General features: G+C 32.5%; 1 protein-coding gene across 4 annotated transcripts; it reads right to left on the reverse strand.

The window, feature by feature from the left end:
* Window positions 1-35: 35 nt before the first annotated feature.
* LOC130613075 (fatty acyl-CoA reductase 1-like) lies at window positions 36-9,637 on the reverse strand. 4 transcript variants are annotated; one of them, XM_057434391.1, is made up of 15 exons: window positions 9,542-9,637; window positions 6,799-6,832; window positions 6,455-6,688; window positions 5,748-5,923; window positions 5,314-5,386; window positions 4,043-4,158; window positions 3,736-3,913; window positions 3,521-3,565; window positions 3,104-3,219; window positions 2,480-2,629; window positions 2,272-2,361; window positions 2,116-2,188; window positions 1,886-1,942; window positions 1,264-1,391; window positions 36-932 (listed from the first exon to the last, which is right to left on the reverse strand). In XM_057434391.1, exons 3-15 carry the CDS (start codon window positions 6,680-6,682, stop codon window positions 773-775), a joined length of 1,590 nt encoding a protein of 529 aa, XP_057290374.1. In that variant the 5' UTR covers window positions 6,683-6,688; window positions 6,799-6,832; window positions 9,542-9,637; the 3' UTR covers window positions 36-772. The 4 variants fall into 4 exon arrangements, with proteins under 4 accessions (XP_057290374.1, XP_057290376.1, XP_057290377.1 ...); XM_057434393.1 differs by lacking the exon at window positions 9,542-9,637 and adding an exon at window positions 8,164-8,339; XM_057434394.1 differs by lacking the exon at window positions 6,799-6,832 and having other exon boundaries at window positions 9,542-9,605.
* Window positions 9,638-13,779: the final 4,142 nt, after the last annotated feature.

Genomic DNA, 13,779 nt, shown 5'->3' on the forward strand with positions numbered 1-13,779 from the left:
ACGACAAAAAATCAACAAAAATAAAAACATTTAAATAATAAATTTGTTGGTATAATAATCTGCAAATTACAACAAGCACTGATACACATTCAAACGGGAAGTTTTTGTTTTAAGTGTTTGAATATATTTTAAAAATTTACTAAAAAAAAGATTAGAAGCAGGCTTACAAAACCAAACAATTACAACTGAAAAAATAAATTTAAACAAGACTTTGTCAAGCTTTCTCCATTCCATACCACATAAAGAGCAACTCAAAAGTAAATTTGGTTTGGCCGGATATCTTCCCCATACAAAAATGATTAACAAAACCCCAAAAATATAACGCGAAATAATTTAAACAAATTCTTATATAAACGACCCTAATCTTGTGGTCAAAATCGCATCAAGAAATGAAAGTAAAAGCGCCAAAAAATGCATTTAAATCGTTCTAATTATAAATTTGCAAACAAGTGCGCATATTTCATCTGCAAAACCAGAGATATTTCGAAGAAGTTACTTTATTAGCATTGAATTTGACACTGCGAAGGAGAACAGGCGTGTGAATAGAAACAGCAACAACATTCGAAGTCGAGTTAAAAACAGATAAGAATATAACATAAAATCTACAAAGAATTCGCACCTGAGTGGGCCCAACAAGATGAACGACGTATACTAATATTATTTTAGGTTAAAAATTTATGGATTTTAATTATATTTTGAAGACAAGTCACTAATTTCTTTTGGTGTGAAGAGACATGAAGATGGATGCAACGATATTTATGTAATGCGATGGCTAAACATGAACACTAGTGATTCGGAACACTTGAAGAAATCGGTATATCGCGTATAAGGCTTCGAACCATAGCTTTCGGAATCTTTCGGATTTCAAGAAAAAGAATCTGCCAGCCAGTAAAATGAAGATGGTAGAAGACAGCCAGCGCACCATTTTGTATCTAAAGATAACAAATTTATTAATAATTACGCGGCAATTAATCAATAGGTCATTTAATACCTGTCTCGCGCCATATTTGATATTGTCATGGTCAAACGTCCATAGCTAATAAAATTGATCTTGCATGAATTTGATTCAAAAATAATTAGTTATTAGACCGAGGTTAACCGTTGTACATACATAGTTTTCTTTCACGCATTTTTAACATTTTGACATGTTAAACAATGAACTGTCGATACAGTCGCCGACCGCATAAAGGACAATGATAAAGAATTTTTTGCACTTAGAGATTAATATCAAGGAATGGTATAACATCGGTAGCTTCCACCTACCTTTTCTGCAACTGAATGGCTTTCGGTAGTTGGCTCATATCATCTTTTATTAAATAAACTTTTACACCCAAGGTTAAATTTTCATAGTACTTTGGCCAATCAATCTTTCGCATATCAAAATCAAAGTTCTAAATGTAAAACGTAGTACAAACGTCATAACCAACTTTTTTCTCGACTTGTATAGTCCAATGCTCAAAGTAATCTAACAAAACGCAGCCTCGGTCCTATCACGTGATTAATTGCAAACGCCAGAAAATATTTTTTTATAGTAACGATATCTAATACCCAGGGAGAAAGGTTTTAAATGCTAAATTTGTCTTAAACAGTACAAGGAGTGTGTGCAAGTGAGAAAAAAATACAAAAAAAATTATATACTGACAACAAAACATGGTAAGGAATTTATTCTTATTTTTTCCCGCTTTGAAATAAATGGTGTAGTTGGTCACCTTTTGGTGGCGCAATGTTAGTATGCTTTTAATCAATACAGTATGAAAGTTTAAAATAAACTTTATGAGATAATCAAGGTTAAGGATATCAATTTTCACGGAACCAGTCTACATGGAACATATCAAAATAGGTTAAAACATGATTTAAGGAATGAGCGTCGTTATGAGTAACTTACTTCTTTGTCCTCTTCTGGAACAGCTTTCAAAATGCGACTGTATTGCATGTTACCCCACTAAAAATTAACAAAAACAATCACCAACACATAGCTGAAAGTTTTCCTGTAATTTTAACTTCATCACCTTCTTGGTTCTTTCTGCTCGGTTTTTCAATGAGGTCATGCATGGGGAGCTGAAGTTAAGCAAGTAGATTGTTGTCATGAAAACAGGAAATTATTAAAACACGTACTCGCCATTCATTCTGTATAAAAAACTGCAGTGTGTTCAAGTTTCTATCAATGGATCGATAAACATTCATAAACCTAAAAACAAAGAACAGTAAAAAACTATCCCTCACACGTAGATACATTTTATTTAGTGAGTGCGGCCATGGATTAGTACTAACCTTGGTTTAGATCCCATCAATATTGATAAGCCATCTGCAATTATAGCTGGAATATAGTGACTTATAACTTGCCAATATTGATGTATAAACCTAATAAAAAAAACAAATTCACGATATAAATAATTTTTGTATATCTTTAATCTATATGATTTTTTAAGGGAATTTCTGAAAGAAAAACAGACACAAACGCAGTAACGATAGAACACACCTGTTCATTGTAAATGCGAAGTTCGGTCTTCTGAAGATACTGTTATATGGATAAGACAATAAAATGGGCAAACATATTTTCTCCATGGCAAAAAAAGTCGTTGGATTGACATTGCCAGATGTACAGTTACAAATAAGTGGCTTCGATGGTCTGCAAATTTAAAACAAAATAAAAAAAATTGACAACACTAAAAGAACACGGTAAAAAGTTATGAATTTAATGCTTAAAAACAAGAGACTAATCTAATTTAGGCACAAAAATTTGTAAAACATAGTTGTTGTTTTTTAACTTTAGCTATTTATACCAATAAATTCTTAAGGCCCTTTTAGACTATTCCACAAATTGTAAATCAAGTTTACTAAAAGTAGAATAATTGTACCGAAAATTATTGAAATTATTACCAGAAACAAAAAGTAGTTTAGTTTAGCTACGAATAAAATCAAAACTTTTTGATTTTATTCAACAATAGTGAAGCAAAGATCAAATTTAGCAACTTGTACAGAATTATCATTATATATATCGGTTACCATATTTAGTAACTTTACGTGAAAAATTTATTGTTTAAAAGGGCCTGGATACTATTATTTTATATTGTGATAAGTATCAAATTTATAGAAAACTTACCTCGTAATGCCATAGTACCACACTGCTGCAATAATACAATTGGTAACCATATCAACAGGAACTATATCATTTTTACATTGTGGACAGTGCATTGTTCGCAAGACTCCTTTACCAACCTGAAATAGAAATACTTAATTACCTACTTTAAATATCGAGTTAGTAGTGACAATCATTTTAGCACCATTAATATAAAGTAGATTCAAAATTTGTGCAAGATGTGTAGCTGTAATGGTCTTAAATGATCACTCTAGTACAGCAAAATTTCTTTTTTTAAAAGAGGAATTTTTAAGGAGGAACATTTAATCGGTTGTAATGTTCATTAAGTTTTATTTTTGCTGATTCACATAACTGGACACATCTTTTATAGGAATTTTGTTTTCTTAAAATATAAATTTTGGGAAGATCGTATATACTTACAGCAGCAATAAGTCCACTCACACCATTATAGTTGTCAATCCAGCCCTAACAAAGCAAACTGTATTTAGTGCTTGGGAAATATCAGTCCCTGAACATGATACAAACACAGAGATATTGTTGCAAAATTTTTAATTGGTAGCTGGAAATCAATAACATGGTAGGCAGCTTTCTTACTACATTTGATTTTAAGAATTGTATATAGATTAAATATTTACCGCGAATGGATCTGACACTGATGCCGAAACAATAGATGGACGAACTAATAAAAGCGGTAAATCTGTTGCTTCTTTTTCTAACATGCTCTCAGCCAAAGCTTTTGTAAAAGTGTAAGTGTTTGGGTAACCACCAATCAAAGATTTGGTAAACCCACTGACCATATCATCTGTCATCCAACTAAGATAAGAAAACAAAGTTCTCCTTTGATCATATAGCTCCTGTAAATTTAATGGCAATTTCAGTTTAAAAACTGTTACCTGAATATGAACATTTTCCAAAGATCTGTAATACGGTAATAAATAATACCTTAGACAATCTATTATTTTTTCTGGTGTAACATTGACAGGATAAAATCTTTCTTCTATTTCTTCATCCTTTGATTTATTACACTGAGAATATGCAGTTGAAATGTGGCAAAACACCTGGAAATTTACGAAAAAAAATTGTTCTGACAAAGTTAAAAAAAAGTAGCATAGCTCTTACCATAAACACATGTGATATAGTAAACTTCGTTTTTTAGTAAACCTAAATGGAGAACTTGTGACCGCTCTAAGTGACCGCACCTCTCAATTCATGGCAACCTTCATTCTAGTGTATATATAAGCGTCTTAAATCAGACCATGTTGTTAGTGCAATAGACTAATTATTTGAACTTTAGCAGGGAGAAATAAGATGCACTAACAAAGGCTTCCTCAGTAAAAGAAGACACACGTTTCGTATTTCTCCTTTTTTCTTCTTCCTCTGTTTTACATCTAAATCAACATTTTTTCATGGCAGTAAATTGAATATTTAAGGATACAATAACCCCTTTTGACACTCAGAATATTTAAAATGTATTTAAATTCTTTATATATACAAATGATATAGCTTTAAAACAGGGGAATGCCAAACCCAAAATCCAGAAGTACATGCCTAACTTTGTGCTTTGGTTTCTGGTTGTTGATGGTTGTTGCATTCTTCACAAAATGTTTTATTCAATATACTTTGTTTGTGATATGTTTGAAAATATAGAAGGACCTTATCAAAAACATAATAAGGTGTTTGATTAAAATTAAAATGATATGTCAAAATTATATTTTCTATCCTGTTGAAGTGGATTGAAAAATCTCCCATTAGAGTAAGGGTGATTAGCACTAAAAGTACATTTGCAAACTCAAAAGATTCATGTGAAAAATACTGTGAAGAAAATTTTGGCATACTTTTGTTCATTTTTACAGCTTTGTCAATTTTTTTTGCAAATTGCCTAGTAGACATTTCATTTTTTTTTTTTGATTTTGATGTTTGTTAACTGAAAAGAGTAATTGAAAAGAAAATTAGTAAATTAAAAAGAAAAAGAATCAATAAGAAATGGATAGATTTTAGAAGAAATATATATTTTCCTGATTTTATAAACTAAATATGTTTCTGTAATCTTTATTATTAATTTTTTTTAATATGTACAATTTTAAAAAAAATCAAAGGGGTTACAGTATCCTTCAGTTTATTAAGAAGGTATAAAAAAGACATGCAAACAAAATTTTTGATCAATATTTTACGAAATTAGAAAAAAAAAATACATAGCTGTACACTCAAACAACCTCAAGGTTCTTTATCTCTCTAGCCAACTGCATCACTTCCTTTACAGCAATTACATTCATTTCCACAGCCACCCTATTCCAAAGAAAATACAATAGCCCAAACTTAACAAATTTCGTATATGGATGGGTTGTTGTTGTTGTGATCAGTGACAAGTTGCATTGTAATTTACAATCTTAACATAAGCATATTCAAACATAGAGGAAATACACTAGAAAAAATAAAAATATGCAGGTGAAGTCAATATAACAATATATAACATAGTAAACAATTTATCCCCTCTTGCTTATTAATTTCAGGTCAATTTGTTACGAAGAGATATTCACTTCACAGGATACCATGTTGCATTTAAATTCCTGTATTGCATGTGTGTTGTTGTTTTTATCAACTTTCATGAATTTGATGTGCAAGAAAGATTTATATTTGTGTTACCAACCTTAAGGGTTCATCAAACCGAACCGTTGCAGCACTATGAATAATGATATCCACATTTTCTTGCAACAAAAGTCTATCTTCATCACTTAAACCCAAACCTCTATGAGTGATGTCGCCTGGCACTGGAATTAATTTTTCATGAGCATCAGGATATAACTCATTCAATTTTGAAAATAGCTAAAAAGAAATAGCACTATGTTATCATACTGTTTTAACTTGATATATATAAATTAAAGAAATGCAAAAATCAACTTTTTCCCTTGTGAATTTTTTCTTGAAGGTCAGGCCTTGCCATGAATTTTTGTTGAGTTTGACAAATCACACACCCAGAAAGCCCTGGGCATGCGATGATGTGCAATTTTTTCTTTATTTAAATTTTGTTTATCACAGTGATTTCGAAATATAATATTACTAAAATATGTTTAAAGTTTATCAAAATGAAAAAAAACAAATTCTTAGAAAAATATTCACAGTACCAAGTTCGGAAATCAAAATCGCTAAATTTTTTAAGAAAATGGTGGAACAGTTGATGGTTTAGCTATTTCCCATTTTTAGAATCGGATGTATCTTGTCATGCCCCTTATTGACTGGCCTATGCCACACTTATCATTTTGCGTGTGTATATGCCCCAGTGCACGTGCGTTTGCAAGCCTCTCATGGCAAGGCCTGGAGCCAAAGATATTCCTTTGTGGACAACACATCACATACCGGTAGTTTGAATATTTTTTCAATTCTTTCTTGATAACTCAGGCCTTTTTTTGGTCGAACAAGAAAGTAAATGGTTTTTATTCCTGGACATGCTCGTAACAATTTTTCAACAAGAACCTTTCCAATAAACCCAGTTCCACCAGTCAGGAAAATATTTTTCTCTTCATAAAATCGGGGTATTGTTATATTAGTGAAGGGATCCTGGTCTCTATCTTTACTTACAGCCATTTCTTACTAAAATAATAAAGCGCTTTTAAATTAGCAATGTATATATACCACAAGTAAAAACAAACACAACCATGTAAAAATAAAATAAACACTTTTTAATAACTAAATATGCATACCTTCAGCTGATTAATTTTTGCGTATGTGTAGCGACTATGGATAAAATTCACAAAATTATGCAAACTCAAGGTACAATAATAGCAATAATTTCTGATGTATACAAATCCTGGGTCATAAATATTTGCAAAGCAAATAAAATGGACAGTTTTATCAACTAGGGGGTCTTGTGATGCAAAAGAGCCTCAACTGTGGTTGAGGAGTGAAATGACTCTTGTTGTTGAGGCATGCAGGTATATCGTTCATGTAACCTATCATTTAAACTGAAGACTGCATCGTTTAAAATAGCTTGTTAAGAGAAAGTTTTTTCATCAGAAGAGCAAGCTTTCTGATAGATGAACTGGGCATTGGGAATAATAAACAACAATAAACATAAACTAAAATCTAGTCCAAGTCCATTTTAATGTAAAGCCAGGTTAATAAAAATATTTTTTAATTATAGTTTATCTCCTTAGCACATCATAACGTAAATTGGCTTTCAGGCCTGAAAATTTGTGGAGTCTAGGGAAACGATCCATAGTTACCATGATTTGAAGCTAACCGAAACAATCAAAACGTTTTTTCTTTTCCGTAAAGTAGACCTTGCAGAACAATAAAGATTAACATTAAACCGATAAATAAGTGGAGAATCATTACATAATGGCCCTAGTTAGTGACAGGATCTACTCTATAGTAGTAAAATATTATAATATAAATTTATATATATAAGGCAACTCCAATTTAATTAGTTGTTCTACGGGCCCGACCAACCATCATTTTTAAGAAAACAAAAAAATAATAATATCAAGCAAAAAAGTTTTAAAGAAAAAAAAAATGAAAAAAAACAAACATTTTCTCATCCCATCTCATGAAAATATAATGAGCATAGAAGATAATCAATCTTATTTTTTGTTGGTTAAATATCAATCTACAAATACACTAAACAAGGTGAATCAATATCGTTAATTTAGGATCACCATTGGTGAGGCCACTGGAAATTGATTCTTTGTTCATGGTAATTTTCTGTGATAAAACTAAAATGCGCGATGCACTAATTTTGTAATTACAAAAGTAGTTTCGTTGTTAAACAGAAGTTTAAATTTTTATGTGATTTATAACAAAAAATTAGCTACTTTCGCTAAAATAGTTACAATGCAAGTGAAAAACAAGACAGATTATTGTCATAATACCCTCCTTTGTTGTTATTTTTATTATTTTTTGTTGTTGTTCCGACCATACATTCTCAATAAAATTATTTTTGTTTCGCTGACCGACCGACAGTGAGGTACTATCGACTTCGCCTGTAGAACAAATAATTAGGCTGGAGTCGCCTAATATAAAATTATTATAATTTGAAATATTGTCTAAGGGAAACAATTTATCATTACCATCTTTATTGATTCACGGAAACGAAACAATCTCTTTATTGATTCACGAAAACGAAACAATCATTTCTGCAAAATTTCCCGGCCTGACTTCAAAAAACAAATAGACACATTAGTTATAATTTGATTTCCTGCATTCAAGAAGGAATAAGCCACCTACATTTGAAAGTGTCAACATTTATTATTTCATAGCTTATGTATAATTTATAAAGTATCCAGTAACACAAAATTCAAGACACTGGAATATATTATCTTATTCATTCACATAATAAAAGAATCTCAGATTAAACTTCTTGTTTTATTGGATTTCCTTAATCATTCCAAAATATATATTTTCTAATGTTGACCTTTTTGAATGTTTACATTTTCTGCTCTAACACCTTCTGGCTCTAAAAACTGCATGGCAGCCAAAAAGATTTTTTAACTCATTTCTTTCTACTGAAAGATTGTTGAGGCTTTAAACTACTAATTATCCAGTGTAGATGTTCAGTGTAGATGTTCAGTGTAGAACTTCCGATTGTGCGAAGAAAGAGACTGAAAAAAACTCCATTGCACCTAACATCCACATCTTTTTTGCCTGCAACTTAATTTTCAAGGGTTTACAATGAAAAATGTAAACAATCACAAAGGTCTACTGCTCTTATTGCAAAATCACAACATGTTACACAGAAAAACCCATTAAAGTGGAATAAAATGCAAATGCAGCGTTATTTAGCTAGCTAGGAAGGTGTGTGACATCCACTTTTCATCGAAGATCCTGCTTCGATATGGCAAAATGTTAATAATTACATATAGCTAGCTAGCTCCAGCTAGACAAGTTTAAATGTTTATGTTTTTAGCGACATTCTTGTGCATGTGCTGACTTTAGGTGAGGAAAGTAGTCAAATCATAGTTAAAACTTTCCTACTGTGGCCTAGTACCTAGCATCTTTTCATTATATGTTTAAATCTAAACTATGTGAACTATATTCAAAAGATATTAAAAAAATGCCTTCACTTACAACTTACTGCATGCATTTAAAGGACTGGGAAATGTAAGCAACACCTTTGTAACTTTTACTGTCTTTACTTATTGTTATATTTTATACGACAACTGCTGCAGATGCGCTTATCAAATTAGGTAAGGCGAAAAGAAGAAGCTATAGACCTTTTTGAATACATCTTTTTGCCTGCCACGCAGTTGTTAGAGCCAGAAGGGCTTACAGTGAAATATGTAAACACTTAAAAAGGTCTAGCTATAGCTAAGAGCTAGCTTACAACAAACAAGGCTGTTGAGCATGAGCTTAGAAGGTTTTCTTCCTGTCCAAATCTTAACAGCTAGTTAACTTTTGCTGGTTTTAAATTAACTTTTGGAAGTCGTTTTTGTAAGTTTTCGTTCTTACCAAATCGTTGCTTGATCTGAATTGCCAAATCACACCATCTCACCGTGTCAAAGGCCTCACGGTAGTTTTCGATAATTGATTCTAGCTAAAGGAAAAAAGCGGGAAGCAAACTATATATTCAGGGAAGCACTTTATGGAATGTGTGCAAAAATTCTTAAAATAGTATTTTCTTGATTTATACTTCTTGTATAAAAAAATAGTTTCAAACTTGAAAGCAACCTTGAAATACAAACAGGTCTTTTAACACACTTTAATTTATCATTTTTATTATTATTCATGTATGTTTGATGGAGCGTGAAAAGCATGTTTTTCATTTCCTCATCTCGCCATAGCCTAAATGCTAAAATACACGGTAAGTTTAAACTGATCGTTTACATGTAAGGTAAAAAAACTTACCATGTAAACAGGAAAAAATGTACAACTTTTTTATGTTTTATAAAATGTTTTATAAAATGTTCAACTTTTGCTAAGTCTTTTCTATTTAAATTACCAGAATGATTAAAACCGAATCTACACAGATGATATTCGCGACGATTTTTGTGACGAAAAGTAGAAACTAATTCAACTTTTCGTCATGACAAAAATCGCGACCATATTTTTAGGTTTCTAATCACAAACGCTTTTTTTCTTCTACTATTATCCCTGTTGCTGATAATAGCAATAACCGCAACGGAATACATATTCTTCTTTGGTATTCATTGTACAAAAAGTTTTTAAAAAAACTTATCTTAACGTGTAGACAGGTATATTACCTGCAGCTAAACTTGTAAGTTTTTTCTTACAACTTAACGGTTCCTTTAAACTTATTTTAGCCTTGAACCTGCGGAGATCCTCCACTTTTTTTGTAACTGATGACAACATGTCTTGACTTTCCTCGTCAATAATAGGGCTGCGACAAATTCTATCGAGTACGGTGATTACTTCTGCATAACTAAGATTTGTTTCCTCGTTACCATCGCTTTCGTTCCCATGCTTTCCATCGTCAAAAACATCGTTGGGAAGTTCGATACTCAGGTGTTGAACTGCATTAATGCTTTCCTCTCTTATTTTTTCTTGCCAACCGATTTCATTTTCGTTGATCATTGGCTCGGATACTTGAACTTTTTCGTCGAAAGCGGCATACTCTGTAGCAGATATTTCAGATCTGCACTCTCGTACAAGAGCTTCATATTTACGATCATCTGCTTCGACCATAGTCGATTCTTTATCGGATTTAAGGAATTTCCAGTTCTGTAAAAGTTGTTAGAGGCGAAAAGGCGTTTATTAGGAAAAACAGATTTTAAAGATTGTAAACAAAAAGGTTAAAAAATATACGAATTAAAGATGAAAATCAAAATTTAATTTTTTTTTTTTTTTCATGTGTCCGCTTTGCACAGAGCTTTTTCAAGGGAAAATGTCATTTGGTGCGAAAATAATATTTTATAAAGTGTCTGTCTTATAACTGTCCATCTTATAAAGATTTTTTTGGGTGAGTTTGACCTGGAATCAGTCCCTTCCAAGGAATAGTGTCCGTTATATAGAGTGTCTGTTTTAGACCATGTCTGCTTTAGAGAGATTCCACTGTATTATTATAGTTTCATCAATAATTGGTTCAAAAGATAACTTTTCATATCGGTCCCGTCTTCCTAAAAGATACTACGCCCCTTGGGTAAGAAATTCAACCTAAATCACACACACGATTAATTAAGTTTAAGATAAGCTAAAGCTTTACGTCATAATATTTCTGTTTGACTTCTTTAATTAATCTAGAACAAGACGATTGGACAAGCATTCCTACATATAACACCTTTGTCCACTGGTATTTTTGTTTTGTTCTCGCGATCATGTACGGCGAGACAAAAGTTTTGAGCTGAAAAAGTAGGTCGCCTGTATTTTTTTAAACACCAAAAAAGAGGTTATTAACATTCATCACATGAATTATGTTGAAAAAAATTAATTATACTGTCATTGGAGCCTGAGAACAAGGTTGATTCGGTAGACGAGCATAATAAAACTAAATGAAAGAGGAAAAATCATCCATATTTCATGAATTTGATATTTTTTAGCAACGTTTAAAATGTTAATAAAATTTCTCTATTTCGTTACTAGGGAAATGAATATCGTAACATGTGGCGGGATACAAGGTTCATTAAAATTTTAAATTTAATCAAAAAAAATATCGAAACGCTTTTTCATTTCGACATGCTCAAGTGTTGGACAGCATACAGAAAATACAGAGTGTCAAAGATCTGATAAAACAAAGCAAACATGACACTTTTCAACATTTATTTGTTTTTACTTCAGTACATTGCTTTTCTCGATGGATCAAGTGTAACAATAACACCAACACCAACATCGATGTTTCCAAGTATGGTATCGAGTATTATGATGAGTGTCAACGGCACATGGAATGCAACGTCGTCTAACGACACGTCGTTAAATAATACGTCGATTAATAATATGTCAATTAATACAACGATGTCGTCAAAGTTTCCAATGATGTCTAGTAGCATATATATTAATCAATCGTTGAAGTGCGAAGATAAAGACTCCTGGCTACCTGATGTTTACTTAGACAACAAGGACTGCTTAACTGACGCTTGTGCTACCAAAATGTTTGATGACTTGGAATTATACATCGATTGTAACGGCTACGTTCGTACAGAAGAACCACAATATATCGGAGGGAGAGTAAACGATTATTCTTTGTTAAGAGGAAAAAAATTATACGACTTAGAAACTCTCTCTCGAAGTGATGGTAAAGTATTGATGGAGATGGAGAGAAAACGAGATGAGCGAAAACACTTTTTAATAGAGTATGGATTCATACAGAAAAGTCATATAAAATCATTCGAGCCTTTAAAGTTTAATTATCCAAATGATGTGAACATTTTACGGTTTCCTCCCACAGAATTAGAAGAAGATGTCAGCGCATATCATTTTTCTGTCTTTAAAGACATCTACAAAACTGAATATGGCGTATCATACTACCCCGAAGACACTGCGCTAAATGTAGCATTAAAAGTTCTTGATGTTGCAGAAGGACTTCAAGAGCCTGTCAAATATCAACTAAATTCCGATTTGATATCATTCAATCTAAGCCCGCCGAAAAAAATTCTTTCCGACTATGTTGATATAACATTTGTGTACAGAGATCACCAAAAGATGAAAAACCATAAATGTGTGGTCCTGCAAGGACAACTTGGACTTGGTTGGTGGAGTGATGCCGGTTGTCATGCGCATAAGACTGAAAACCGGAGAATAAATTGTCGATGTAGTGCCGTTGTTGGAACTTTTGCTGTTATATCAGAAGTAGATGAAACGATTCCACCAGGAGCGCCTTTGGTACGGGACAGCAAAACCACAATATTTCTTGTCGTGTGTTTACTCGGAATCTTCATGATGTTGCTGGCACTATTACTACCATACATTGTAGGGTGTTCCCATATTGGTGGTATGATTCGTATCTACCGCTTTGCTGATGTTACCTTCATACTCACATGCTTAGTGATGATCGCTGGAGTATACTACAGTGATGTCAAGTCAAAAGTTAAATTAATCGCACCTACCTTGCACTTCCTTCAACACTCGAATATGATGTGGGCAATAATTGAAGGTGTTCATGTCTTCCATGGTATGACACCATTGTATAGTAATGGCGTAACAGGCATGATGTTCTTCTATTCCACTCTAGCATACGGTATACCAGCAGGTATAGCAGGTTCCAGCGCAGGTTATGATATGCCGTTTACAGGTCAGCTTCAATATACCTATGTGCATGGCAGAAATGCAGATATCATTTATTTCTTTATCCCAACAGTACTTGTCATTGCCTGTCTTCTTACTGTCGATGCTTTGCTGGTTCATGAGTGCATGAGTTGGATTGGAAGTAAGCAGGATTACTTGTATGCACGTGCAATGAAATTCATTAAAAGAAGTACTGGCTTCATGATTGTACTAGTTGCAACCCATGCTTTTGGAATTGCAGCGATGTCGAAAGGAAGCTTTTCCACCTTTTTTGTTGGCTTCCTTATGATACAAGCCATCTGCTTATTTTACTTCCACTTTATATCCAATTATGAAGTTTGGGAGTGGAAAGAAAAAAGAAATCTGGAAAAAAAACTAAAAGAAATGGAAGAGATGGAGGAATTAGATAGTTCTGATAGCGAAACAGATGACAGCGATGAAGAAAGTGATGCTGAAGAGATGGAAGAAACACAGGAAACAAAACAAATAAAGATCACCCCATCGCCAACTGG

The sequence above is a fragment of the Hydractinia symbiolongicarpus genome, chromosome 10 (assembly GCF_029227915.1).
Source record: "Hydractinia symbiolongicarpus strain clone_291-10 chromosome 10, HSymV2.1, whole genome shotgun sequence".
NCBI lineage: Eukaryota > Metazoa > Cnidaria > Hydrozoa > Anthoathecata > Hydractiniidae > Hydractinia > Hydractinia symbiolongicarpus.

Coding starts and splice junctions, on each gene's coding strand:
- LOC130613075 (XM_057434391.1), bottom strand. CDS start 6,682: ATGGCTGTAAGTAAAGATAGAGACCAGGATCCCTTCACTAATATAACA. Junction 1,943..2,115: donor TTATACAGAATGAATGGCGA/GTACGTGTTTTA, acceptor GTTAATTTTTAG/TGGGGTAACATGCAATACAG. Junction 933..1,263: donor GCCATTCAGTTGCAGAAAAG/GTAGGTGGAAGC, acceptor TGTTATCTTTAG/ATACAAAATGGTGCGCTGGC.